Here is a 27,945-nt window from a genome sequence, read left to right as displayed (position 1 = left end):
CGGCCTGTAGTCACCTATAGCTTTCTCCTCGCTCCGTGTCTGTCTTTCCAGGACTCCTCTTAGGCACTGCTATGTCCCAATGCCTGCTGGACACTAACCTCGGCGAGGAAGCCAGGTCCCCAGTCTTGATTCTACTCACTTCCTCCATGATCTTGAACAAATCATGCCCCCAACCCGCCTCGTTTCCTCCTGCAAGTTTACAGTCACTTCAGTTCTTTTCAACTCAAAGCATATTTTCTAATGATGGCAAGAAGATTGAATTAATAAAATGCCTCTCCCTCCAGGTCCTAGAATAGTTGGGAAGATGGCATCGGGCTGGAGCCAATGGGTGATGTTCACATGCGCAGTCAATGCCACTCAGCTCCCAACTGCCCACCCAGGAATCACACCCAAAGCTCCAAAGCAAACTATAATAACATCTGTGACACTTTTGTCAGTCTCACAAAATGAAAATGCACAAGTTAGCCATAAACAGCGACAGGAAACAATAGCTCAGAGAGAGGTGGAACTCTGACTTTTGGCATCAGAGTTGTTTAGTTGAAAATGATATTTTTAAAAAGAAGACCTTGGGCACAATGAGTGACAGGAGAGTGCAGCCCTGTGAGGGCTGTCACGATGAAGGGGACATTTCTGCTCCTGCTGTTGGCCCAGAGCCTTGGCTCTCTCCCTCATGTTCTCAATGAGGTCATTGTCCATCAACAGTAGTCTCCCGTCTGGCTTCCCTTGTGACCTGTGAGACGCACTGAGCAGGGGCAGGAAGGGGGCTGCGTCTGCGAGCCTTGAGTCCCCCCTTTCCTGGGCTGTCCCTTTTCTGGGTTGTCTCACCACTACTGTGTTTTAACCATCTGAGCTAAAGTAGCACAGAACTGGATATAATGGGAGAGGCATTTGGCAAGAGGAAAGAGACAGAAGAATCCCATTACATCTGATAATTTCTTAAAAATGTTTACTTATTTATTTATGTATTTTTGTTTTTAGCGACAAGGTGCTGGAGCGACCAATGGAAAAGATAAGACATCAGGCGAAAACGGTAAGATGACACGGTGTCCTGCCCCTTCCTCTTGCCCCTCTGCAGCCTTGGGCCCCAGCAGGGGTGGATCATGCCTTCCATCCAAATCTGCTTACTATTTATGTCCCTGCGTCAGTCTGGAGTGGGTTTTAGCAATTCACAGTGAGCACCCTGGTCTGGCTTTACAAAGAAAACAGAGCTAGCTAAATGCGGTGATAAGAACAGTTTCCCTCCCAAAAGAGGACTCCCATTTGGGGCAACAGGATAATTACAATGCAAATATAGTTCTCTGCTTTCTTCATTAGGCTTGGTGAGAATCCATCCGAGTTGTTGTGAGGATAAAGTGAGATCAAATGAGATAAGTGCTTTGAAAACTGTGAAGTGCTCAACTTCTGAAAGGAGGTTTGGAGACTTGCTCCCCTGTTCCTAGCATCCAGAGCAGGGTGCAGGTCCCTGGGGTGGTGCTCAGGGGCGACTGGTGCTTTCAGGGTCACCAGCAGACACAAGTAACGGAGGAGATAGGAGCTTTGGCCTCCTGTCTCTGCAGGCCTCACTACAGCCTTAAGTTTCAGGAAGGAGCATCATATGCTTATGGATTGGGAAGCCAAGAAAGGTGTGGGGGTGTTGGGGTGTGGGCAGGAACGGAAGCCAATGGATGGTGAAGGAAGTGGAGCCCACTTCCCCCCAGGTCCCTAACTTTAGCAGTTGAGATGGCAGGTGACGTCATAATGGAAGATCCCTGCAAGGCGGAGGAGTCCAGCATGCCCTGGATAATCTCACTTGTTATTAGTTACAAAATGAATCCTCATTTTGTGGGAAACAACTCTTGCCTCTAGTCAGATGGAATCTGTGCTGTGTTGACCAATCATATTGCAAAATGCCAATCTCAAATGCACCTGTAAGGATTCCTTGGGGTCCTGAAGGCACTCTGGGTTTCTGAAGTGAGTCTGCACTGGGGCCTGAGCAAGACTCAGTTCCCTCTGTGCTGTCCTTGTCCTTCTGGGCAGGGTCAGTGGGGTGACACCTGAGGTAAAGGGGTCATCACCTCAGTAAGTAGAGGTTGTCCTGTTCAAAGCAGGGCGTGGGGAGAAAGGAACCAGGGTCCTTCCCAAACCTGGCTGTGCCTTCCTTGCTGCCCAGAGCCTTTTCTGTCTGCTGTGAGGAGCTGGGTGTGTGTGGGGGGTACTGGCAGGATGTCAGAGAGCAGAGGAGGGAGAAGGAGGGGGTTTACAAGCGAGGAGGGAAATTGTAGCTGCCTAAAAGAGGAAGAACCAGCTGCCTGACACAGGGGAGCATCCTGCATGCAGGTCCCGGGGGCAGCTGGTTTTCCTGGTTCATGCGTTCACATCCATCTGTCTCTGCAGTTCATTGCCACGGACCCTCCAACTCACCCTCGGAGCCTTACAGCCCCAGGCTTCTTAGAGATCCTCTGCTCTGTCCATCCGCCGGCCTTCTGCTCTCAAAACTCCTTTCCATTCTTAAAAATGCCTGAGGACCCCAAAGAACTTTTGTTTATGCTCCTCATATCCACTGGTGGCTGCCTTATTAGAAATGAAAATGGAGCCCTTTAGGAAGGTTACTTATGAATTCACTAGAAAAGTAATAAACCAGTTTTCTTGTTAACCTTAGTAACACTCTTTCTTTAGGAAACGCAATCACATTCTCCGAGGCAGAAAGGGTCTTTAGTGGCAAGGTGGCAGTGCTAAACCTTTCTGCACCTCTTGCATGTCCCGCTCGGCAGAGGACGGCTGGGTTTTCCTGTCTGCATCTGCATTCAGTGTGTTGTGACAATGCACGACACGCAGCCTCTAGACAATCCCACTGTGCCCTTGTGAGACGAGGAGGTTTTAAAAAGCAAATAACATCTTTTAAGGTCAAATAACATCTTTCACGATAATACTATCTTTCATAAGACCAAAAAATGCGTTTGACCTCCTGGGATCCTCTAAAGGAGGTAGGCACCCAGGGCTCCTGGTCCACGCGTGGAGGACCAGGGCTTTAGTGTCACTCCTGGCCACACCTGAGCAGCCGGGAGTGTGAAGATGTGGCATGTGGGGGCCGTGTCAGTTCTAGGTGCTGTGTGTGTGGGTCCCTGGTGCTGGCTTTCCCTGGCATCCTACCAGTCCTGGTGGGCACAGCCAGGTCCCCAGCTTTGCACCAAAGGGATCTGTCAGCTATCACCCAGGAGGGGACTCTCTGCCGTTCCAACGCTGGCAGATCTTTCAGCTGAAAACCGGCGGAAACACCAGTGGAAACAAGAGTGAGCCTTTTCCGGAGGTATAAAAATTAATCGAATGGAAAAATTGAAGACGCTATGAATAAAGCTCTTCATTATATAATTCTAGATATTAAAAGATATTTGCCTCTGAGTGGTAAAGGGGAACTAGGGATTATTGGATAATTATAGGATAGTGTCACTGTATAAATCTAAATTATTATCACCATGCTCTACCTTGATTTTAGGTAAAACTGCTTATGTATACTTTATGCACAAGATATATAATTATAATAGTCAATGTTTTTTTTTTTTTTGAGACTTTTGCCACTAAAAATGAACAAAGACAATGTTCTTTGCGATGTGCAATCTGTGCGATGGCACAGCACAGATTGAGACGTTTCTAGAGGTGGGCCAAGGGTCATTTTTCTAAAGAATCTGTTACTTAATCTCTTAAATCTTGAAATTTCCATTTTAACTTAATATTGCACACCAGTGAAATTCAAAATATATTACTGTCGCCCCAGCTGTCCAGGGCGGTCTGTGGTGTTAATGTGTTTCCCATTAAAATCAAATGACGCTGCCTTCGTGTGTGCAAGGAGAGCGATCCCTGAGAGGAAGTGTGCCCTGTGAAACCCCAAAGCACCATGGCATTCCGACAGTAGCTGCTTAACCATAGCGAACATTCCCACCTTCCAGAGCCATCTGCAAGCCAGCTTGTTTTTGTCCCAGGTTCTATAAATTTAATTGAGGCTTCAGCTTGACACAGAAAGAAAAAAAACCTGATAGGTGCTTTGAAATTGTATCATAAAAGATGTTAGGTCAGGAGCATTAACATTTCAGAGGGTATGTACATTCTTGGGCTGCTGGAATTTTGTTACCTTAGTTAAAAATTATCTCGAGAGAGCTCTAGCTGGGAATCTGGTTTTCTGTAATTCTTGTTGTCATGGTATTTATTGACAAGAAATCTGACACACAGCTGGAATGTCCCTGGACTCCTCCTCGTTCTCCAAGATCTCAGTCTCTAAATATACAGCCCAACAATCCAGACCTTTCTCATGGCTCTAGGTTTTGCAGAATCATCTGCAGTATGGATACAGAATTTTCAGAAATAATAGTTATAGATTTATTTTTTAATTTTGAAAAGAAATTCATCAGGACCTGGGCAACTCCAGTGACAAATCTCTGTCCATCTAGAAGCCTAAGTGAAAGTCACACATGTTTTCTAAGTACAGACACAGCCATCTGAATCTGGATTATTTCTCACACATTATCTGCTTGGACACAGTCAAAGGATGTTTTCATGAGACAGTAATTTCCCTGGATACTTTGATGTGGATTTTGATATTGGAGACCCCAGGAGTTAGATTTCTTTGTTGTTGTGCACAGGTAGACACATTTCCGGAGGAGATGGAAGAAGAGATTTATGAGTACTAAGCCTCCCGATGGCGTGTGGAGGCTTACCCAAGCTAAATTGAGTTTCTAAAATGGGAAGGGATTTCTCAAGACGGTGAGCTGTGATGCATTTGTTTCCAAAGGCTCTGACTCGGGGGCGGAAGGCTAGGAACACATCTGCTCCCAGGGAAGAATCCCTGAAGTCCCCGCTGCAGGGAAGCATCACCCAGAGCTGCCCAGGGGCCTTGCGACAACTGCTGTGTCTTCCTGGTGTGTGAGCCTTGCAGAGGGCAGGGGCTCCGGGGCTTGAATAGGCGTGTCCCCTCTTGCAGCTAGAGCCCTGACTTGAGATGGCTTTGGTAGGTGTGGGGGTATGCTAGGAGCTTGTGAAATGCAGCCTGATTTGGTATGGTTGATTACACGATTGCTAATACGAGGTGAGATACAATGCAGCTGTGCCAAGATTTCCCCCCATTTTGAATAAAACCCAAGCCTTAGGAGTTTAGCTTCCTCTCACCTTTGGATTTTGAGGGAACCCATCACAGGTTCACACAGAGTCATTTTCTTATTTTTCTGCTATCAAGAAAGTAGAGAGAGAGAGACAGCAATTGAGGAGGACCTGTGTTCATAGACATATTTACACTTCCACTAACTAAGCCAAGTGACTTTTAAAATAAGAACTAGAATCCAAATGCTCATTTCCAGAGCACTATCCACTCCAACCCTGCCCCTGGGCTCCACATCACCAGCTAGAGGCCACCTAGGAGACACCACATACTTGCATTTACCATTTGGTGGTCTTGGTGCATGGTGAACTCCCAAGACCCACACCTTGACTGGGCAGGTTTCACCTGGGATGCACTCCTGTCTCTCCTGGCACTGTGCATGTGTCAGGTGAAACCCCGTGTGACAGTGGGTGGTCAGCTGGGAGCAAGGGGAGCTGATGTTGGATGCAGGGACAGAAAGTGGCTGAAGGGCATTATCATGTCCAGGAGAAGGTCAGTTTTGGCAGGAGGCGTTCCCTGGGTGACCTTGCCCCTGTGCACACCCAGCTAGGGTGGAAGGCTAGAGGCAGAAATGCAGCTGCTACAAGGGCTACAGAGGGCTGATGCCCTGCAAGAGCCTCCCACAGCGGCATGGCTCTGTTCGGATTCAAACATGGCACGTGATCAGGTCAGAGATGAGGATAGATGCAGGGAAGAGCAGCAGCTGGCAATTGGGACTTTTGCTGTTCCTGTGGGCTGGAATGTCAAGGTGCCCGGAGGCCAGGGGCGTGCAGCCTGGTCTACCCCAAGGACGAATATGCCAGTTCTGCACACATCTTAAGAGCTTAGATGCAAACTTACCATGCTGGGACAAATCTCCGGAAAAAGGCAAAAGCAGCTTACAGTGTGTAGCAGTGACAGGAATCAGAGACGCATTGTTTATAAGTTTATGGCTGCACCGGGGGAAGGCAGCTCCCTGCAGTTTCCCATCTCTAGGTGCTCACGTTTCCAGACCACAAAGCCTTCAATCTGCAGTGGAACCGGTGCTGCAGAGCTGGGGCCCCCTGAGCTGAGAGACCCCGAGGGCTGCTGTGCGTGCCACACGAAGCTCACAGGAAACTCAGAAAATGCTGGTCTCCATCTGGGTCCCTCTGCTCTTTTTCTTCTCCCCCCACCCCATATTTTAAGCTACCACAAAGAGAAAAACACTTGAAGCAGGAGTGGCTGGGACTCAGGGGAGAGTCCTTTGTGCTGTTGGCTCTGACACTCTCATGAATCTGTATTCCAAAAGGAAGAGGCAGATGCACAGGTGGCTTCTGCTATTTATCCAGATGGGGAAAGGGCGACGTTGTGATTGCTTATTAAGCAGGCCTCTGACCCATCGGGGCTCCAACAAGCCTGCTCGAGATGTGAACTGTGCACCAAGTGAACCCCGGTGAAGGTTATTCCGTGGATTGCTGCTGTCAACGCATTTATTACCATCGATTCTGGTTATAAGAGTGACTTTTTAAAATTTGTTTGCCCTTCAGTTTGAGCATTATAATAACATCAATGAGTAGGTACAACCTCAGATAAACACAGTGCTTCTAATCCGCTGTCTGTGCTTGACACCTTGTTAACAGAAGTGGAGATCTGTAGCTGTCTCTGGGTCTAATCCTTTGCCTCTGAACGGGTTGCGCAGTCTGAAAGTGGCCTCGTGTGCTTCCCTCCCTCTGGGCCCTGGTGGCCTTGAGAGGACTGGGAGGCTGTCTCAGGAGAGGTCTCTCTGGAGCTCCTGGGTTTTCCCCAAGGTCATCCTGTAAGAGAGGTTTTGGTCACCTGGTTTGAGGTCCACCCACCAGGTTTTCTCCGTTTCTTCTCTGTCATGAGTTCTCTGATGACCAGAGACCAGAGACTTGTTGATAACCCCTTGGGGCCTGGACCCTTGGAACAGGGTGAGGTTAACAGGCAGCATCTTGGTCAAGCTGGAAATCATGTCCCCACAGCACTGCCACTGATGGGGTTAACAGTCTCTGGCAGATACAGGTGACCTCAGGCTAAGGACGGGCACAGGCAGGCTAGTTTTCACAGTTAAAACACTGAAGCGATGTACTCGGTGTCCTCCTTTCCCCTCCTCTCCCTCCCCTCCTGCCCTTGCTCCTCCCCTTCCTTCCTTTCCTTCTCTTGGAGATTGAACATTGGTAACTCTAGGCAGCTGCAGACCGAGCCTTACTCCACATCCGACACAGAAGGCCCACGGGCCCGGGTGAGAAGCCGAGGTCATGGAGCGTGCCGGAGGATTGCTATCAGGATCTTCTTAGGCCCATGGAATGGCTTCAACTAGGGCAAGGCTGGTCCTTCAGAATCCAACTCCAACGGGACGACAGGAATGTCTAGGTTAATCCATTATTTCATCAAAAGAGAACATCACAACAATTTAAAGATCTCAGTTGGCTTTTATTTGCAATTCTAGAAGCTGGCAACACCTCCACGTGTGAAACAGAATGGGTCGGAGGAGCGGAGCAGAGGAGACGGGTTTTATAGACAGGAGGGTGAACAAAAGCAGAAACAGAGCAGAGAGCAGACTGGTCTTTCAGTGACCTCCCTGAACAGAGGAGAGTAGAGGGGCCTTCCTCACCATGCCAGCTGGAACTGACCTGGGCTGGCCAGCAGTTCTCCTCCCTCCCTCTTGGCTTCTCAGAAGCTCAGATAAGCAACTCCAGCAGGAGGGACTCCATTTGATTGGGCCTGCTGGGCCTAGTGCAGGAGCTCAAACCCCTGGTCTCCTCTACATTAAATTAACAATTTGTACGGAGACAATATTTCTCATGGGCTGGAAAATGTTTTGCTCTTTTAAGTAGGCAAAGACATCTCAGGGAGACCCTTGGCCGGCAGTTCTGGAAGTGAGAGCCACCTTGAACTGCCGCTGCTCCACAGGGAAGATGGATCCAGTTTGTAGGTTGGCATTGGTGGGACTCCTCTGGGCTAGGAAAGTGTGTGGGTGCCCATGCTCCTTCCGGACCCCAGTGCATCAGCTGACGTTCTGCAGAAGGTGCGTCTTCCTCTCGGGGCTGGATCTGTCTTCCCAGCTACATCCTGCAGGGAAGAGAGACTGCTCTGAGCTCTTCTCCAGCATACCTTCCAGTACCTTCCAGGACAGCATCTGGGGACTGTCCGGAGCTGTGTAAATCCCACTCAACGGATGGATCGTTTTCTCCCAGCCTTCTTAATCAGAAGCAAATTGGAGTTTCCAATCAATACTCATTAATCTTGGAAGATTTGGGTCAATTCTTTGGACTGTTTAATCAGACATGGTGATTTTTGCTCCCAGTATATTTTATTCTCCCCCAAATGGTACTTTTCCTGTTTCCAGGAGGGGCACAAATTTTCTTAGTTTTAGTCAAGCTGAGAACATGTTCAGTGCTGAATCATTTCTTTAAGAATTCAGAATGTGAGTGTGTATTATTTGGGCCCTATGCTAAAGCCTAGCCCAGCAGACTGGCTGGTGATACTGTGGCTTTGCCATCTGGAGGGCAGGCGACTTACTCTGGGGCATTGGGAGAGCAGCTGAGGGTCACCACACAGCAGAGTGGGTGTGGAAATTACAGCAATTTCACCCAGCCCCCTCCCATGCTCTGAAGGCAAGACTCCAACAAACGTATTCCCTATTGTCCTGTTTGTCATTTCTCTGTTTTTTTTTTTTTTTTTTTTTTTTTTTACTATCCATGAAGGACAGAGCCAGCTGCATCCTCTGTAGGTCCCAGTGAGAAATGAAAGCACAGGGCCCCTTGTTAGGAAGTGAGAAGCAGAGCGTTAGACGAAGCCCCCTGCGTGTTGCTCAGTCACCCGACCAGGAAGCCGGCCTGTGACGAGCGTTGCAAACAGACTTGATTTTTTAAAAAGGGCAATTAAATGTGTATCATTCATTTCACAAGCTGTTTTCTTTCCGACACTTTTAAACTACTGTCCTGCTTTAGCACAGTGAATGGATCATTGGTGACGTTCTGGTGTTAATAATTCATTTGAGGGTCTGAGGTGGTCTGTGAAAATGGTTTGCCCTTCTCTTGATCCAGAAAACCCCACAAAATCAGGCAAATCAAGAGGCTTAAATGCTCAGGTTTAAGAACACTCGAGAAACTGTCCAGGCCGTGGAGATATGCATATCCAAAAAGCCACCAAGTATCTGAAAGCCATCATTAGGTGCCTTTGCAGGGGTAGAGCATGGGTCTTAGTTGTGCCCAGGACAGACCATGGCCAGTGACCTAAAAAGAGTTTTTGCACATTCTTTGCATGCAGAGTGATTCAGCTGAACTAGAGGGTTTAGGTGCAGATTCCCAGGTCGTCCAGCACGTCCAAGAGAAGGGAACTGTCCTTGCAGAGCTCAAAGTCAGGTCAGTCCTTAGGTGAACTCCCTTGCCACACCAAGATGATCCTCATCAAGAAGGAACAGACTGCTCCTCAACCAGAAGACGAGGATGCACAGAAGAAAAGGCTTCCCAGAAAGAAACAAAGAAATAAAAACTTACGACCAGAAAATAAATTATGCATATGATAAATGTGAATAAATGTAAAAGAAAAAAATTACTTTGAATCTCATCAATTTCCCAAATGAAGGGCATAAAACTTCCCTGCTGTTTTTATTTTTCCTTGCTTTTTAATGGTCTTGGCTACAATTCCTGGATTCCTTTATTCTGGTTGTAATTTCGTATGATTTCTCACTTGGCACTGTACCTCGTGGTGGGAAGAGGGCTGCCAAGTCCTGGACACATGGAGAGGCAGTTCTAAGCCCCCTGCTCTTGCATCTGGGTGACTGCGACTCCTTAGTCCAAAAAACAAACAAACATGGCAGAAGGGAAATATGGCAGCCTCTGTGCCCGGCCCTAAGGAATAGGCACCTTCCACTTCCCGCTCTGGAGTGCACCCTGTGAAGGAAGCCAGTCGCCATGTCAGATGTCTGACCGCCCTGAACTACCCCGCTGTGGGAAGCCCAAGCCAGCCACATGGAGCAGCGCATGCAGAGATGCCAACCAACCATGACTGCACCAGCTGTCCCCGCCCAGTGCCAGACCTGTGGCTGAAGAGCCCTTCAGATGGCCGCAGCACCAGGATCCTCTGACTGCAACTGCGGGGGGCGGCCACCCGAGCCGGCAGCCCACAAACTGGGAGAAAAGAGTCAATTTTTGGGTTTCGACTTCTCAATTCTGGGACACTTCATTCCACAGCAATAGTTGACCAGAACACACCCACACCGCTGATAATGGCTAACCACCGCCCTCCTCTGCCCCATCCCTAGCCTCGTGCATCCTGGGGTGTTCCTCTGCCCCATCCCCCCTCGTACATCCTGGGGTGTTCCTCTGCCCCATCCCCCCCTCGTGCATCCTGGGGTGTTCCTCTGCCCCATCCCTCCCCCTCGTGCATCCTGGGGTGTCCCACTTGTGCTGCTTAGAATACGTTTTTTCAGGATGCCCTGTTAGACCCCTAGCGACCAGGAGAGGGATGCTGCATCACAGTGTAGACTAGCTTCCCTTCTCTCACTTGTTTATTTATTCACTCATGAAATATCCTCTTAGCACCTACTATGTGCTACACACCACAATCAGAGCTGATGATGGGCTATTTTAAAAACACAATGGTTGGGGGGGACAGGAAGTCCTTGAGGGTGAATGTGTCAGTCACGGTCCTGGAAGGAAGTAGATGGCACAGCTCAGCTGGGTCCTTGAAGAGCTTGCTGCAAAGGGCATGTGCACAGGTGTGTGCTGGGCTGAGGGCACCATCTGAGGACAGTAGTGGCAGGTCCTGTAGAGAGGGAACCAGAATCCAGGGAGGGGTCTGGGCGGGGACAGCCTGACAGGCCATATGACCTTCTGTTGAAGGGCACAGCTGTGTCATGGCATAGGGTTATGTTTAGCAAATAAAAATACAAGATGCCTGCTCAGCTTTCAATTTCAGATAAACAGACTAAGGCAAACCATTTTGAATGTATCCCATGCAATGTTTGGAATAGCTACACTGATTTTTTTTAATCTGAAATTTGAATGTAAGGGGATATTTCATACACTATGTGGCAATCTGAGAGAGAGAGGCAGACCTCCCTCTCTGCCTTCTGGTCACCTCTGGGGCCACCACTGACAGACCCAAGCAAAGCCACAGAGCTGGGGTTAGATGGGGCGGGGAAGGTGCGGGGAAGGTGCGGGGAGTGAATCTGGAGGCAAGAAATGAAACCTCACTTGTACCCAGGGTCTGGGGTCTGTTTTTAGCCTTCCTCAATGCACGTCCTTCCTTGACCCTTGTGACAGGTCGTCTCTGCCCATCAGATCTCTAACTGAAAAAAAAAGAGCCTCTTATACTCTAAAAATTCTCAGCAAGAGTGATTTCTACACTAACTTTGGATTGGCTTTTTTCAAGAAAGAAAGAAAGAAAGGGAAAGAAAGAGGAAAGAAAGAACAAAAAAGATAAACATGTCCCATGGACGCCACCCCTTTGATTTTTATTAGTGTCCTTGGCTGGCTTGATGCATTTAAAGGAAGGAGGGCAGTCAGACCTGTTTTGGGACGGGGACAGCTCTGACGTGCCTAGAGCTGTTAGGCTGCTCCCGTGAAGGTGGAGATATGTTCTTGTTAGCTGAAGCCCCTCTGCCCACCTCTGGTGTCATCCAGAAGCAATGGGGGAGGCCCGCTGGCTGGGGGTGCATACTAGGAAGCAACCAGAACAGACCCCTGATGGATCCCAGGTCGATGGCAGAGGGTGGAGCAGAGAGGAAAGAGGGCAGCTTCCAGACTCTTGGGGGTGAGGGACCCAACAGGGTGGGGTGTGACAGGGCGGCTCTGTGGCTGGGGCAGGAAGCAGCACGGGCACACACCATGGGCTTCCTGAGGCCACTGGGAGCACCGAAGCTGCCCCTAGGGGAGTCCAGGAAGACCGCCCAGCTGCCCTGATCCCTAGGAAAGTGGGCAGAGGGTAGGCCTGCAGGTGGCTCCAGGTGTTCCCTGGGGCTGAATGGCTGCTGCCCCTGGCTGGGGGTGGGTTGGGGGGTGATGTGGATTCGGGCTGGGAGATAGCCTGATTCCTGCAGCCAGCATTTCAGAGGAGAGGAGAGGATCAAGGAGGTTTGCTCTCCTTTAGGTCCCTCCTGGACGACTCAGCTTTGGAACCTTGAATTAAACTTCAAACTAGACTGCAAGCTCAACTGCTTCAAAATGTGAGCAAGGACCATCTCCTTTTAATTAAATACATCTTTTAATTTCATTCCCCCCCTTTTCCCCACCCCAGGAGACTTGTTCTTTCCTGCGCCACTGTAGGGTCGCTGAATTTTAAATGTAATAACTTAGCACCTGGCTTCCCCAGCCTCTGCTTAAAGGTATTCGCATCATTATTATCATCTTTCCAGAGTTGTACCTTGTGTTTCTGGACTTTCACTATTTCTTCCTCCTGGGAAGGTCCCACACGGTCCCCTCACGGTTGGCTCTGCCGTGTCTATCATATCATTTCCCTCATTTTCCTTGTGAGAAGAGTATGAATTATTTGCATATCACTAGATGTAATTTAATAAGATTTTTTAAAAAAATTGTGTTTCCTGGAATGTTCTACCTGTACCGAGTGGTAGATGCTTCTTACAAACTTCCTGGATTCCTTTGGGTCCTGGACCCAGACTTGCTAGATCCACTGCTTCTTCCCCTTTTCATGGTGTAGCCTAGTGATCAGCTGAAAGAGTGTTGTTTGGCTAGACTCGGCTGGACCAGGAGAAGAGGGGAAACTGGGAAGCCAGCCATGGAGCTCCATCACCAGTTCAGAAAACACTGTATCGTTATGTGGGTGGAAGCTTGGGGGCTATTTCTGTGCTTGGCCAATTAGCTTCTCCTATAGAAAACACGTTCTTCTCTGTCTACCCTTCTATCATCCTAGACCCTGAAAGTAATTGGGACTTGAGCTGTGCTCTGTGCTCATTAAGAAGTCCAGGTCTCCTTGGATGTCAGAGAATGCTTGGGTGGCTGGGTCTGAGGAGCAAAGCGACTGTGATCTGAGTCACCCCCACTGCAGCCAGCTCACAGGACCCCAGGGCAGTGAAGGAGTCACCCTCCACTGTGCAAGGATCGCCAGCTGCAGGGATCACAGATGAGTCCTCTGGTCTCCACCCTCTCTTAGATTTAGAGTTTTGGTGTTTCAGTGCAAACATAAAAGCTTTGGCGGTTTGGATTGACGTGTGCTCACCAAAGTGAAACTTCCCACGGGTTCATTTAAAAAAATAATAATAATAAAGGTGCTTTTATAGTATGCTTTGAAAATGGCCTGGAACATCTGAAGGAGCCCAGAAAGAGGTTTTTGTTGATCATGATGCACTTGCTGGTACAGAAAGTGCTCTGGGTGTTCCACCTGGGGAGCTCTGGGCTCAATGATCGTTCCATAGGAAGAAAAAAAAAAGGCAAAACCCCCCAAGATGCTTGGCATCAGCTTTTGCTGGGCTTATCCATGGGCTTGCTGACACCATGCAACACTGGTCCCAGAACCTAGGCGTGTTAGCAGATGCCTTTGGATCCTCTGTCCTCTTTAGCCAGCCTGAGTAGCACCTTGAGCCTGCTTGGTCCTGAGGCCAGTTCCAAAGACTGTGTCTGAACCTTGGTTTGCTGCTGAAGGGATGGGGTGGCGTGAATCCCAAAGTTACTTCCACCCCTGCAATTCTGTGCTTCAAGCATTTGCCCCAGCCCCCCCACCCCCCAGTGACCCACTGCACCCCGAGCAGCTATAGTCCCACAGGGGACAATGTCATCTTAACCCTCTCCCCACTTCTAATTCTGACTCTTTACAAATTTGAGGCTGGCTCTCTTCCCTGGGTCACTCCAGCATTTTGACTTCTTTTCATTTTGTTTTGCACGTATCACAGGAATATTGCCTGTGAGCTCAAAGGAGAAGGGCGGTGGTTTTCCTTGGTGGAGACCGGAGAGGGGAAGGAAGGTAGAATGGGCAGGATCTGAATGGCATTGTCATAGGCTGTGAACACATGACTGTGACACAGCTGTTTTGTTGGAAATCACTATTTCAATTAAATGGGAAAAATCAGTTTTTATCTGGGGAAAAACCCCTACATTTCCAACCAGCTGAGTGTGAACCACGGAGCAGGTGTCTTGGCCTGGGACACTTCCAGAGGGTGCTTCAGGTGTGCAGGGAGGCTGCTGGCTGGGACTGGCCTGCAGGTGAGCCCAGGTCAGACAGCCACTGTCCACTGTCCCAGAGACAGAGGTGGTGCATAGAATCGTTAGAAACTTTTAGCTGTCTCACCCTTGGGCCTGGACAGGGCCACCTGGCTCCAGGCATTGCTGGGCCCGTGTCCAGGGAATGATGGGTACCTGTCAGCACCTGAAAAACGCTGTCCTGCCCTTTCTAGGAATCAGCCTCTGGACTTGTGGCCAGTGTGCGGGAGTCGTTCTGCACCTTTGAAACTCTGGGCCAGGTTGGTTTGTGGAGGGATGAGATGAGTGAGGTCTTAGAGGACACGGAGAGCTACGTGTGGATATGACACTGTCGCACGCGGGTCTCCCATCCCAGAGTTGAACAAAACTCTACGGTCTTGCCAGTTATGTGGCCAGGCTAGAGACAGCCCATTAGGTCACACTGGCCACCACGCTGGGGAAATAGAATTCCCCGCCCTGCATTTATTGGATTCAGTTTAAAATGACTTTTGTGAAAGGTGAGATGTGACCGCCCCTCGATGCCTCCTTCCTGTGATGGCGTCCCCTAACCAGCTTCCGTCAGTGTCTCCTTGAGCTCCTGCAGTCCCCAAATGGGTATTTCATCACCGCTTAAATCTTGAATCTAGACAGAGAGGCTCCTTACCTCTGTTGGTGATCAGAGTGTTTCAAGCAATATTTTCATGCTGGGCCTTTGGAAAATTGTGCTTTTTAAAAAAAAAAAAACAATTTCAAAATTGTATAACTGTGGTGTGACACTGGGAATTTCTGTCTCTGGAATTTCTCCTTTTCTTTCCTCTGGGGCTGCGAGAGGAATGTAGGGTCTTATATGTACTGGCCAAGCACTCTACCACCCAGCTACATCCTCAGCCCTTTTAATTTTTTTTTTTATTTTGAATTTTTGAATCAGGCCTTGAACTTGGGATCCTTCTGCCTCAGCCTCCTGTCTAGCCAGGATTACAGGTGTGTGCTACCATGCCTGGACTGGAATTCTTGAAATAAATAAAGGAAAATGCTTTGCTTTATTTTCATTCCTTTAGAACTCTTTACATGAGGAGGCTTTGATGGAACCCACAAAGGGCGGCATCTTGAAGGGCCGGATGGTGGGCCAGCCGCTGCATTCTCCCCAGGACCAGCCTGAAGGAAGTCTGGAGCTTTGCTCCGTTTCTTGGAATTAGTTGTCAAAACTAGTAGTTTATTATGAAAGCCAAAACCTAAGTTTGACTCCTTAGTTGAACTTTCTGAGCCCAGGTACTACATGTGGCTCAGCTACCTAGCCAGAATAGTGCTGGATTTATCCCTTCTTGTATATTTAGTTTTATTTTATTCTCCTTTTCTGATATGTGAACCCACCTTCCTGGTACGTAGAAACAGGCCCCAAACTCCAGGTGAGCCATCTCTAAAAAGAGATTTCCCACCAATGAGCAGGTACCTGGCCATGAAGATAGAGCATCTCACCAAAGCACGGAGGTGAGAGGACTTGGCTTCAGACCGAAGAAGAGAAGGCCAGTTGGTGCAGGGTGTGGCTGCAGGTCTGGGGAGTGTGGAGTTTACTGTCACAGGCCAGCAGTTCCTGGAACTCGGCACACATTTATGTTTAGACAAAAAGGCACATTATGGATATAGGCATACCTCTGTGCAAAACCCGTCCCTGCCCTGTGGCATTCCTGTGCACACACCTGACTTGGTTGGGAGTGCTTGAAGGATGTTTTGAAATAGGAGAAGTCACAGATGCATGCAGTGATGTTGATTCCTGCTCCTCTTGACCCATAAGAAGTGCAGGGATTGCAGAGAGGCTTGCGGGAGGCTGGTGGCTGGCTGGAGTGAGGTTTTGAGTGGTGCCTGCCTCAGCTCAGTTCTGCTGGGTATGAGATGGACTTGGCCCTGGCTGTGCTTTGCAGAACGATTTTCAAGACCAATCAGAGATTTGCATCCAAAGTCAAATTCCACACACAATGGACCCTCCATTTGCATATAAGTAAGACTGCACAATAATCCTCGATAATATGCACAGGAAAAGAGCCTAGCGCCAGAGGCTCAGGGCTGAAGAGCCAGGGTGGAAAGGTGTCCTGGGAGATAGGGCTTCAGTGGCTCAGCTGACAGCAGGGCCCAGGGTGGCGGGGCCTTGGAAGGCTGGGATGACACCACACACTACCAGAGATGGCTTTTTTTTTTTTTTTAATGTGAGGATTTTAAAATTAATTTGATTCCCTTGTTTTAATTGGTGCATTTTTTATAGTTGTAAATGATGGTGGAATTTGTTGCTTTGTATTCTAACATGCACACAACATAGGAATATAATGTGGCCAATATCATTCCCCAGCACTTCCCCACCTGCCCCCGCCCCCCCGCCCCCAGCCGAAGGAAACATTTCTGTAAAAATTGGGGTTCTTAAAATCAAGGCCACGAAGAAACGGCCATGGGATCAGAGAGATGTTCAAAGCAGGAGCCTGTGTGTGGCCAAGGGGAGAAGATGGACCCGAGTGAGGCAGCGTACCTTATTTTATGACCACATCGTGTGGCCAGAACTTAATTGCATGACCGTATGAAATAGTCAGGAGGCTGGGAAATTTTCTTTGGGTAAACATGTGCTCAACCCTAAGCCAGAGATTTTATAGCTAAGAAAAAAGGGGTCAACAGAGGCGTCAAGGAGACCTATCCGCGTCTTCTGCTGGAGTGGCTGGGGCACTGGACGGCTGGCTGTCCTGCAGAGGGTGCCTGGAGTGTGGGTGACTCACGTGTTCTCCATTCCCTTGACAGCAGTAGCTTTTCCCTGGGGAAGGGCGACGAGGGCAAATGACAATATTCCGTGTTGGCTGTCAAGGACTTAGCTCCCCATTCCAGGGGAGGAATTCCAGTTCTTTCTCTGTGCTCAGAAAGCAAGAAAGCCCTTGGTGTGTTCTCCCCACTCCTAAGGGTTCCCAGTACTCTCTTTCCTCCAAGACACACCCACATTCTTCAAGCAAATTCAAGGAAAGCTTGAGGTCTCATCTCTGAAAGCAGGGCTCATGCCCTCCCTGTATCTCTGCTCTTCTCCTCCCCACCCTGCGTAAACTGGGTGGCTGCAGGAGGTGACAGAGGCCACACAAGCCACCCTTGCGAGTCTTGGTACAAAGGGTGCTATGACAGGGCATTGATGCCTTGCGGAGGTTCTGGAAGGCAGCCTGGGTGATGGAAGCCACATGGTGGATGGTCCTAGCAGGAGCCAGGCTGCTCTTGAGGCTGCCTGGCACGTGGCGCCAGCAATGGGCAGTGGGTGGGGCACCCCCAAGAACCCCACTCTGTGCCAGAGAGGTGGGTCTTCCTGAATTTGGCCATCCCCGGAGCGTTCTGCCTTCTCAGGTGCATTCTGCCTTCCCGGATCCTGACCTGGCCAGCAGAGCTCTAGTCCTGTCTTCAGTCCCCGTGGTGGAGGGAGGGGCTGGGCAGACTGGCCTGCGTGCCAGCATCTGGGGTGGCAAGTACTGCATCTACGGCTCCTCAACTGCATCTACGGCTCCTCCCGCAACTCACAAGCCTCACGAGAAAACATGCCTGACTCCTGCTCATCTCCCTTCAACTGCGAGGGAGGTTGGAACCTCAGAACCACGGTCAAGACTCTGGGCTTGAATTCCTGCTGTCCCCGGTCAAGCTGTTTCCCATCCTGCCTCGCTGCTCATCCCTGGTTTCCTCTGAACGAGGCAGGCCTTTTGATTGGTGTGATGGGCTTAACTGAGTCCCTGCCTTCACGTGTGGAAGCTGTAAGTGCCATTTCCTCCAAGGTGGGGGTCTTTAAAGAGGCAATTGTGATTGGACACGTAATCCCAGCGGCTTGGAAAGCTGAGGCAGGAGGATCACGAGTTCAAATCCAGCCTCAGCAGCTTAGTGAGGCCCTAAGCAATTCAGCGAGGTCCTGTCTCTAAATAAAAACTAGAAAGGGCTGGGGATGTGACCCAGTGGTTGAGCATCCCTGGGTTCAATCTCTGGTACCAAAAATAAATAAATAAATAAATAAATAAATAAATAAATAAATAAATAAATAAAATAAAGGCAACTCTGATAAAACAAGGTCCTTAGGTGGACCCTGGTGCCATTTTAAGAGGAGACCAGGACACCAACACAAACTGAGGGACAACCGCCCTGCCTGCACGGGGACCTTGGACTTCCAGGCTCCACACTGGGGCAAATGCCCAGCTGTTGTTTGAGTGTCGCCAGGGTGTGGGTGTGGGACTCTGTTACAGCAGCCGAGCAAACCAACACCACTAGGACCAGATTCTGCCCTTCCAATAGACAAAAACCCACTTTTTCCCCAGTGGTATGTGTGTCTCCTTTTTGCTGCTGACTTCTGGGGGGAGAGTTGATCTCCCCAGAGCTCCTTCTTCCTAGTTGAATCTCACAGGTCCCCACTCCCTGGACCAGCTGAACGCACGGCAGGACAGGTATTTTACACAAGCCAGAGCACAGCCCGTGGCAGCTGGAGGGCAGGGATGATGCAAGAGGCAGCCCAGAGAAGCCGGCAGTGAGCCATCCCTTCCAGCTGACCAAATTAGGCTTCACGACAACCAGAGCCCTCACAGCAGGGCCCAGGCCTGTGGGTTTCAGAGCACCTCTATTTTAGGATGAATGATAATTGCTCTCTCCTGGAAAGGACCGTGGGCCCCACAGAAGGCTCCAACCTGGTAAATGGAGATAGGGGAAACTGGAATGGCGTTTTTATTGGGCTCGGGGAACACAATAGATACAGAAATTCCCCTGCCTGGTGCTGCTAATGCCTGACCTTGCTCATTAATCTTTGCTTCTTAGCAAAGACCTGGAAAATTACAATGCTTTGCACCAGCGGCCCCTGCTCAGTAAATGCATGTGCAGTGGCTGGGAGCCGCGAGCTGCCTGGGGGTCCTCCCCTGCCTGCCAGGCAATGGAGTGACTGTTTGTCACCCAAGCACACCAGGTTGAGGGACGCCAGGGCTCTGTGTGTGCCTCATTTCTGGATTATAAAAGGACATATTGTCCTTTTTTAATGGGAATTTCATAAATATAATCCTCTATGCCAGCATTTCTGTGGCTGGGTGCTTGAATTTACTTTTACTAATTTTTTCTCAGAAGGAATTGACCTTCTCCCTAGCACTAGATGCCCTATTTTCTGGCTTAAAGGATGAAAATTGTAGCCCTCACGAGCTTTTTTTATCATCTTGCTGCTTGGTGGGTGAGGGTTTCAGTCCTTGGAAAGGAACCCACGCTGGCTCTGCATGGCCCCTGGTGGCCTTGATGTGAAGGAGCTGTGGGCCCCAGCTAAGAGCCCCCAGAGCTTGGGCCAGTTAGCTTAGTGACACCAGGGGCCACACAACTGATGGGTGTTAACTCTTTCCCAGTTAATACACCCTTAGAAATAAGGTGGGACGCTCTGCAAACCTTGGCATTCAGACGTCTCATTTGCAAGGCGTACTTCAGCTAAATGACTGTTATTTCTTTATAGCGTGCTAAAACTTCGGTCTTTTATAGAACGCTATGTGCTTCGACTCCTAATGATGGAAAACTCCTACTCAGGACAATTATATCTCAATTTACTGCTTATGCACAAATTTCTGATCTGCAGGATTAGGCCTTAGGAGGTAATTTGTTTCTATCAAATAAATCTTAAACTATAGAGAACTATAAATATGTAAATGAGAGCGTTGCCCATGGTGTGTGTGTGTGTGTGTGTGTGTGTAAAATAAAATCTATTTTCATGACTTACTGCCCAAACCACCACTGGACAATGATTTTGCATCATTGTAAACTAGGAAAAAGATCTATATATGGTTCAGATTGCTGAACTTAAGGCTACTATTTTATGTATATAGGTTTTTAAACTTTTTTTTTAGTTGCAGATGGATACAATACCTTTATTTTATTTATTTATCTTTATGTGGTGCTGAGGATTGAACCCAGGGCCTCACACATGCTAGGGGAGCACTCTGCCACTGAGCTATAACCCCAGCCCCTGGGTATAGTTTCGTTTGGCACTAGGGCTTGAACCCACGGCCCAGGGCCTTGCTCATCACTGAGCATGAGCTCTAACGGAGAGCTGTACCCACTCCAACCCATGATGGACTTTTGAACCATGCTGTGTGTCTCAGACTCTTTATCTTGGGCTGCTTGGGGATCCAGGAACAGCTCTGTCTTTCTCTAGGTGCCTTTTCATGCCTGTTAATTCCTAAGGAATCTATGTTAAGTGTTTCAAGTCTGCTGCTCAGATAGTGAATTCATAAAAGAAGAAGAATCTTTCAAAACGTGTTGTCTCCAGGTTATTAGGAGCCCTGCTGCCCCTCCCCTCCTGGCAGGTGGGTCTTGGCCTCCGCCCCTCCCTGCTGGCTCCTCCCCAGCCCTTGTGGACAACCTGGACGGGGCAGGCCAGAGCCTTCCGACCTCCGCATCAACAACCTACTTGGTTTTGGGAATCTCTGAAATTCTCTTTCTCTCCAGTGCTTTTACCTTTCTCTTTTCTGTTTTCCTCTGGGAAGCAGGGACTTGAGTGTGTCCTCTGCTGTCCCCCACCCTCAGATGGGGACCATACTAACCTTTTGAATGACTTGCTAACTGAGTGAATTCCATACGAAGTCCTGACCCCTAGGGCAACAGGTTGATGTTGAGGGTGGATGGATTGTGGTACACGTTTAGACTTGGACTGTTTAATACATAATTTTCCCCCTAGAGACCTTAATTGGTCTATACAGAAACCTGTCATGTTGACATACATCCAAGGAGCTGAAAATAGTGCAAGAAATCTTCAGAATCACCATGAGATCTGGAGTAAGACCTGGATCCTGAGCCAGCCTTGGCCAGGGTGTACAGAGCAATCCTGGGCGAGACCCAGGGTAGACTCCGAGTCTTTGTGGAACAGGAACAATGGATACTTCTTGTAGCTCTTATGAACGGGTGCATAAGTCAAACAAGACAAAGACTCTAAAGCTACTTTAAAATTTATGAAGTCCAAAAGTTAGATGAGGTGTGCCCCTGCCCCCTCCCTCCATGGCCGTTCAAAGCTCTAGCTTCCTGGAACTCAGAATGTGACTGTTTTGGAAACAGTGTCTTTAAAGAGAAATGTTAAATGGGGCCATTAGGGTGAATCCTAGTCCAACAGGACTTGTGTCCTTGTATGGAAAGGAACTCTGGATGCCCAGAGACACCAGGGCTATCCCCTCACCATGTGAGGATACCGTGGGAAAGTGGCAGGCAAGCAAAAGAGAGAGGCCTCAGGGAGCCGGCCTGCTGCCACCTGCATCCCATCTCCAGAACCGGAGAAAATGAAATTCTATTGTTTCAGCCCCGGCCCGTGGTATTTTGTTATGGAAACCTAAGCAGAATAATCCTGGTGCTCAGCACGTGGCTGTTTATGGACTGTGGACTGATTGGAGATCTTCCACTCCAACACTAGATTCAGAGTTTATCGGGACAGATAAATGCAAACATAATTTTAGTCTTTCAAACCACCAAACCATGACATCCCATGGATTGTCATGATGCTACCAGGAACTTGTAATGTGCATTTGGGATTGTCTTCAACTGGTGCTCCTTCCTTACTTTTATATTTATGATCATCTCTTTTACATTTGCCCATCAAATGATCTGTAAAAGAAAACCCATTTAGGTATATAAGGAAGCTCTATTTCATGCTCAATAAAGAAAGTCTCTTATTATCATTGCGTTTTTAAGAGGAGCTTCCTGAAAGTTTTTCTCATGACATAATCAAGCATAATGTGCTACCATCTAGGGGCGCTGGGTTCACTGTCTCCATTCAGCAAAGAACTGAAGAACAGGACACAGAGATAGCAAGAAAGTTGCAGGTTTATTGAAGAGCCACAGAAATACAGAGATAGACTTCTCCATAGAGAAGGGCCCCAGAGCTGAGAATCTCGTGGGGACTTTTGGCTTGTTCTTTTTATGGTCTCCGGAATTTCCTCCTTTCCTGATCTCCTCCCTGTCCGTGCGCTCCTCGCTATTATTGACTGGTGCCTCCTCTGTCCATGCATCTGTTTTAGTTTTTCTATTGAATCCCCCACTTAGGAGCACAAGCAGGGAATTGTCCATCTGATTGTGACCCCCGCTCGTGTCCACAAGCACTTTTGTCTAGCAGGAAGTTGACCTCCTCAGAAGACCCTCTCCACGCCCCTTTGTTCTCAACCTGCCCCAACCTCCTCCCTTGCCACCTTGCCCTGGCTGTCTAAACACCCCCTCAACAGTAGAGGGAACTTCTGGTCTCAGTTTCTGCAAAGAACAGGCAGTATTTGGGGAAGTAGCTTAAGAAGTATCTACAGCAGCAGGAAGTCTAACCTGGACAGGGCCGCAGCTTCCCAGGGGAGGCCGTGGCAGATCTCAGCCGGAGGCCTCTTCGTCTTCTCAAAGCATTGGTTTTTCCTGGGCCCCTGGCAGAGCTCTGTGCCATGGTGGTTGGGTGAAGTTTCTGCCCATTTCGGGGGAGGTGTGGAAAGCCTAGTTGCTTGGGGGTCGTTTTGCAAGCTTTGTGCTGTGTATCTCAGAGAGAGAGGAGTGAGGGGGCAGAGACAGAGACAAAGAGGACAAGCAATATGATAGATAAGGGACAGGTGTACAGATAGCTGGACGCTTAACAGAGGGTGCACCGGTAAATGGAGAACGTAGCAGCTATGCAAACTATTCAGCCTTGTAGGGTTTCAATTTCCGCTTCTGATGAGATGAAGTTTTTCAGGGATGGACTTGAGAGCGGGGGAGTCTGCAGGGCCATGGGGGTCCTGCCTGCCCAGGCACACGGGACATTGTTCTTTCCCCAGCACGTGGCCAGGAAGTTGGATTTTCCCTCTTCCTTCAATGGAGTCATTCTCTTGACCACTTTCATGGGCACATTCAGGATTTCAGAGTGTTCGTACAGAAAAGGAACTGACAGAATTTCAGAACCTCAGACAGATACAAATAAAACCGTGCAGCACTGGACATTTGCGGGGTGTTTTGGTAAAATATTGCTTGCTCAGACTGACAAAAGGTCACCATTAGGAGCTGGGTAGCTGATGTGCTTTTCCAATTTGGGCAGCAGAATCTTAAATAAAAATGTCAGGTAGCGCCCACCCAGTCCAGACACAGCTTCAGACATTTTTTATGAGAAGAAACAGAAATAAAGGGAAATGGTCACCCTGCCGTCCGGAAATGAGAAGGACACAGGTTTTCCCTGTGCTGCTAATTGAGACGTACTGCTGTCTCCGGGGCAGAGCAGCCTGCACCCACAGCTGTGGGCACTGGGGCAGGCTCTTCTACACTGTTTCAGCTTTTTATCACCAGACTTTTGGGTTGTGGACTGTACTGGTTGGTGTGGAAAGTCTCTTTTTGAATATTCTTATTTATTTAATTATTTTGGCATAACTTGAGGTTGAACCCAGGGCCTTGAGCACGCTGGGTAAGGTCTTTGCCACTGAGCTACGTCCACAAGCCTTTATGTATATTCTTCATGGCTTGTATTACTGACCTGGGGCTGACCCTGTGCCAAGGCCAGCAAACACAGCTGCCCACACTGGCCGTGCGGCTGGCTATGCTGAAAAGTGCATCCTTCCTCTCTGAATTAGGGACATGCAGCTGAGCCCAATATCATTTGGGCTGCAGTTTACCTTGTAATGAGGTGTCAATCTGTGTTTAACACTGCAGAGCTGGGTAGCTAGGTAGGTTAATCTTTTCAAAAGTGGTTTTTACTTCTGCCTTTTTTAAATGAGAAAACTGAGTACCAGAGGAGCTAAGAACCCTCCCCAGGGTCACACAGCAGTAGGAAGCAATCTCCAAATCTTCTGTCAGCTGCGTCCCATAACCCTACTTCTGCTGGGAGGGTTTGGGGGCTAGGAGAGGTCAGCCTCTCCAAAGAGGATGGGGACTTTGTCTGCAAGGGACACAAGTCCTGCATTTAACTTTTTCCTGGCCAGGTGTGTGTGACAGCCTCTGTTCCAGGGTGGAAGAGCTTAGAGATGCCCCCAGAGTCCCCTAGCATGGGAGCCCACCTCTGTGAGGAAGTCTGTCTCTACAGGGCTTTACAGTTCCCCTGGGCTCCCATGGGCTCCCCGGTGTCACAAGCCCTGGGCCCGGTGGTGGGAGGCCACACCTGTGCCCCCCCTGACCTCCAGGCTGGCCATCTGCCCTAGTGCCTGTCCCTTCTCTCCATCTGGGCTTCAGCTTTTCCTGAAGCCCTGCCCCTTTAACCAGCAACATCTCCTGACTCCTCCCACCAGGACCACCTTGAGGCATCTCCAGGCCTTTAGAGATTTGTGCTGATCTCTGTGCTGAAGGTCTAAAGAGTTGTCCTTTCTTAGCTGCCACCCATTGCTGGCCAGGTCAGTGGGAGGAGCTCATGGTCCTTGGATGACCTTGCAGACCTCCCCAAGGCGGTGCCAGAGTCCAGAAGCAACAACTCCTTAAAGACTCGTGGCTGCTCTGTGAAGGTTGTCCAGGATTTTCAAACAAAGGAGGAATTCATAAATTACTTTTGGCTGAAAGTATCAGTTTAAAACACAATTTGTAATGTTTGTGTTGATGACCCGTCCTTACCGTCTTAATGTATATATATTCCCTAAATATACATAATTCTCTGTTCTTCATTTGTCATTTGTCAAAAAGTGAGATTATTGCTTTTTTTCATTATTATAAAAGGGAGAAGATTAATCAGGCCCTTTAAGAACTTCAGGTTGCAGTAACATTTTAATTCTAAAAGAGATATCCTCCATCTTCCCTTGGGTCGGGGTGAATTTCCCCTTTGCACTCACTAAACAGTGATGCCTGCATTCCTGGGGTTTGGGACTGGACCTTATGAAAAGAGACCATTCCCAGGGCTGCAGCTGCCCTCCATAGCCACGGACAGTAGTAGTACTAAAGGTTTATTTCCATTAGCACAAGAGCTGGGGCGACTGCATTTCAGATTCTTGTCTTCCAGTCCGGGGATCATGGGACGACATTCATTAAGCATTTTACAAATACCCACTTGAGCCACAGGAACTCCGCCCCTTCCCGATGGTCCTGACCCACAGTCTTCCCTGCAGATTGGGAATGTAGATTGAATACAAGAGGTTGACTGAACTGGCACAGTAGGAAATGATTCCCACGCCCTCTGCATGGTTTGGGCTCTCGTGGGTCACACAGGATGACACCCAATGTCCCCCGACGTTGGTGCCTTCAAAGCTCTGCTCTTGTGGCATAGGCAGAGATCTGGGAGAGAAGAAAACAGTGCTTTGATCTAGGTCATAAATCGGTGAGTTTAACGAGGCTGGCAAGCCTGGAGCCAGTGTCTCCCACTCTCAGATGTGATGGGAGGGCTGCAGGCAGAGCCCACTTAGTCTCCAGGAAAACCAAGGAGCCTGCATGTGAGTCTGCGAGGGAAACATCATTCAAGATCTATCTGAAATAAATGATGGTTCTCATGCATCTACCTACCTACCTACCTACCATGGGTCTATCTTCTACATCTATCATCCGAATCTGTCTACCATCTGTCATACCTATTATCTATGTCTATCTCTCATCTATCATAACTGTTATCTATATCTATCATCTTTCTCTTCTATATCATCCCTATCTATAATATCATCTATACCTACACATTTTCTAAATCTATCATCTATCCACCCACCCACCTACCATTGATCCATCCATCTGTGGGGGGTGACAACATAGCGAGCAATAGAGAACAAGCCTCCCTTACCCGGAGTGACCTGTGTCCCCCACCCGCGTGGTTAGGGCTGCTGCTGGAGTGTTATTCTGCAAAGTCCCTGAGAGAGGAAGTGGCTGAAGCAGATTAGGGTTGGTGAGAAGCTGGAGCTTCCTGGTGACAGTCAGAGTGGTGTGCACACCCTGCTCCCTGGGTAGGGCTCTCTCTCCAGACTCAGGAGGTCTCGTTGATTTTCTGTCCCCGGGCTGGAAGTGCTCCAGGTGCAAGTGCTGGGTAGCAGTGAGGCTCTTGGGCCAGGTCCCAGGGCAGGTGGGTCCTGTCCCTGGTTCTGGTTTGAGCTAACTCTGGGGCTTATTTGCTACTTTACCTGTCAATAGGGGGGTGGATCCCGACTCTGGCTGTACCTGAGGGTCTTTGCAAAAAGTGTGAGTGTGTGGCCTCCCCCCAGGGACACCAAGTCATCACTCAATCTTGCTCTCAGGAGACCTTCCCACTGCAGCAGTGCAGGGAGGCAGCTGGGGCCCCAGTGTCTGTACCGAAAAAAGAACACACAGGACATTGTGCCTCGAGGGCTGGCCTCGGCCCTCGCTGGACTGGAGGATTTTTAAAGACTTTCCTCTTCTGTGGATGGGGATTTGATTTACTTATTTGTTTTTACAACTTGGCTGGAAATTGTCCAGTGCTCAGAAAGGTGCCCAGCGTGATGGGACAGCTCACCCAAGTTGTGGTCACTTCACTCTGGCTTATGAATCGGTTAAAGCATTCTGCCTTGGCAAACACATTGCCGCACCTACGTGGGAGGAGTACAATGCATGGTTCTGAAACCTCAGTCTAACTGTGAAGGTCAGTGGTGTCCCGAGGATGATAAGAACCCAGGCTGCGATCAGCAGACCTCGATGGCAGCAAAAGTATACACAGAAACTCAACGTGTTACTTGGTTAACTCAGAGCTCTTGTGAAAACCAGCTAACACTGGCTCAATGCCTATAGCAGTATTCAGACGATATCTACGTGAGATACCAGGAGAAAGGACCAGCGCAGCTAACGTTTTTAAAATTTATGTAAACTGTCTCCAGTAGGAACCAAAGATCGGGTACAGAAAACACACTCCGCATCCGGACTGTGCCCTTGACTTTCACGGCCCCGCTCAGGGTCGAGTTGAGGCAGCTGGAGGGCAGTGGGCTCTGGACTGTGGGCTGCTCCACCGTGCAGGGCATTTCACTTTGTGAATGGGTCTTACGCGGGAGCAGTGTCCTAGCTCTGAGGGTGTCACTGTTTTCTATTTGCAGCTCCGATTACCTCATGTTTGTGTTTTTCTTGCTATAGATGGGCAGAAGAAAGTTCAAGAAGAGTTTGACATCGACATGGATGCACCAGAGACAGAACGTGCGGCGGTAGCCATTCAGTCTCAGTTCAGAAAATTCCAGAAGAAGAAGGCTGGATCTCAGTCCTAGTGGGGGACCCCCTTCCTAATCTGCTTGAAGACCCTGAATTCAACCATCATCTGTCAAGAAACTAAGAGAACAACACCCTAGACAGAAGTCATCCACATGAGATACACACACGCACTGCAAACCTAAATGCATGTACAGAAACCCATAATATTTATACCCTTGTAGACAGGCGTAGGCAAGGAAAATTTGAGTAGCTTAATCTCTATGTTTATCTCCATTCTCATTTCTCCTGCAACTATTTTCCTTGAAGTTGTAATAAAATGAAGTTAAGATGAGTGATTCAAATGCCTGTTTTCATCTCTCTTAATTATATTTTTCTGGCACTGGGGATGAAACCCATGGCCTTGCACACACTCAGCACGTGCTTTACCACTGAGCTCCACCCCAGCCTCTCCCTTGGTATCAACCTAGGAAGTCACTCGGGTTAGAGCTTGCTGCAAGCCAGATGTCCATTTTCTCCCTGTCTCCTTAGAGATGGACGCGGTGGCTTCTGTTAGGAGTGTTTGGGCCGAGAGTAAGAGATCCCTTCTCAGCCATGTCTGTCTCACTTGGAGAGTGCTAACATCCTATGGGCAGTGGTGATAGATTTTTTTCTTAT

At 48.9% G+C, this 27,945-nt stretch overlaps 1 protein-coding gene across 1 annotated transcript in view; it reads left to right on the top strand.

Annotated features, from left to right (window-relative positions):
• The window catches only part of Pcp4 (Purkinje cell protein 4), a 54,177-nt gene extending 26,586 nt beyond the window's left edge, over window positions 1-27,591 (top strand). Inside the window, exons 2-3 of the mRNA XM_027929372.2 lie at window positions 979-1,030; window positions 27,220-27,591. Of these exons, the coding sequence (XP_027785173.1) occupies window positions 979-1,030; window positions 27,220-27,347 (180 nt within the window). The 3' untranslated portion in view covers window positions 27,348-27,591. The remainder of the gene's footprint in view (window positions 1-978; window positions 1,031-27,219) is intronic.
• Window positions 27,592-27,945: the final 354 nt, after the last annotated feature.

This window comes from Marmota flaviventris (genome assembly GCF_047511675.1).
Source record: "Marmota flaviventris isolate mMarFla1 chromosome 8 unlocalized genomic scaffold, mMarFla1.hap1 SUPER_8_unloc_2, whole genome shotgun sequence".
Classification (NCBI taxonomy): Eukaryota; Metazoa; Chordata; class Mammalia; order Rodentia; family Sciuridae; genus Marmota; species Marmota flaviventris.
The sequence above is the reverse complement of the archived record's forward strand: the minus strand, read 5'-3'. Positions and strand labels throughout refer to the sequence as shown.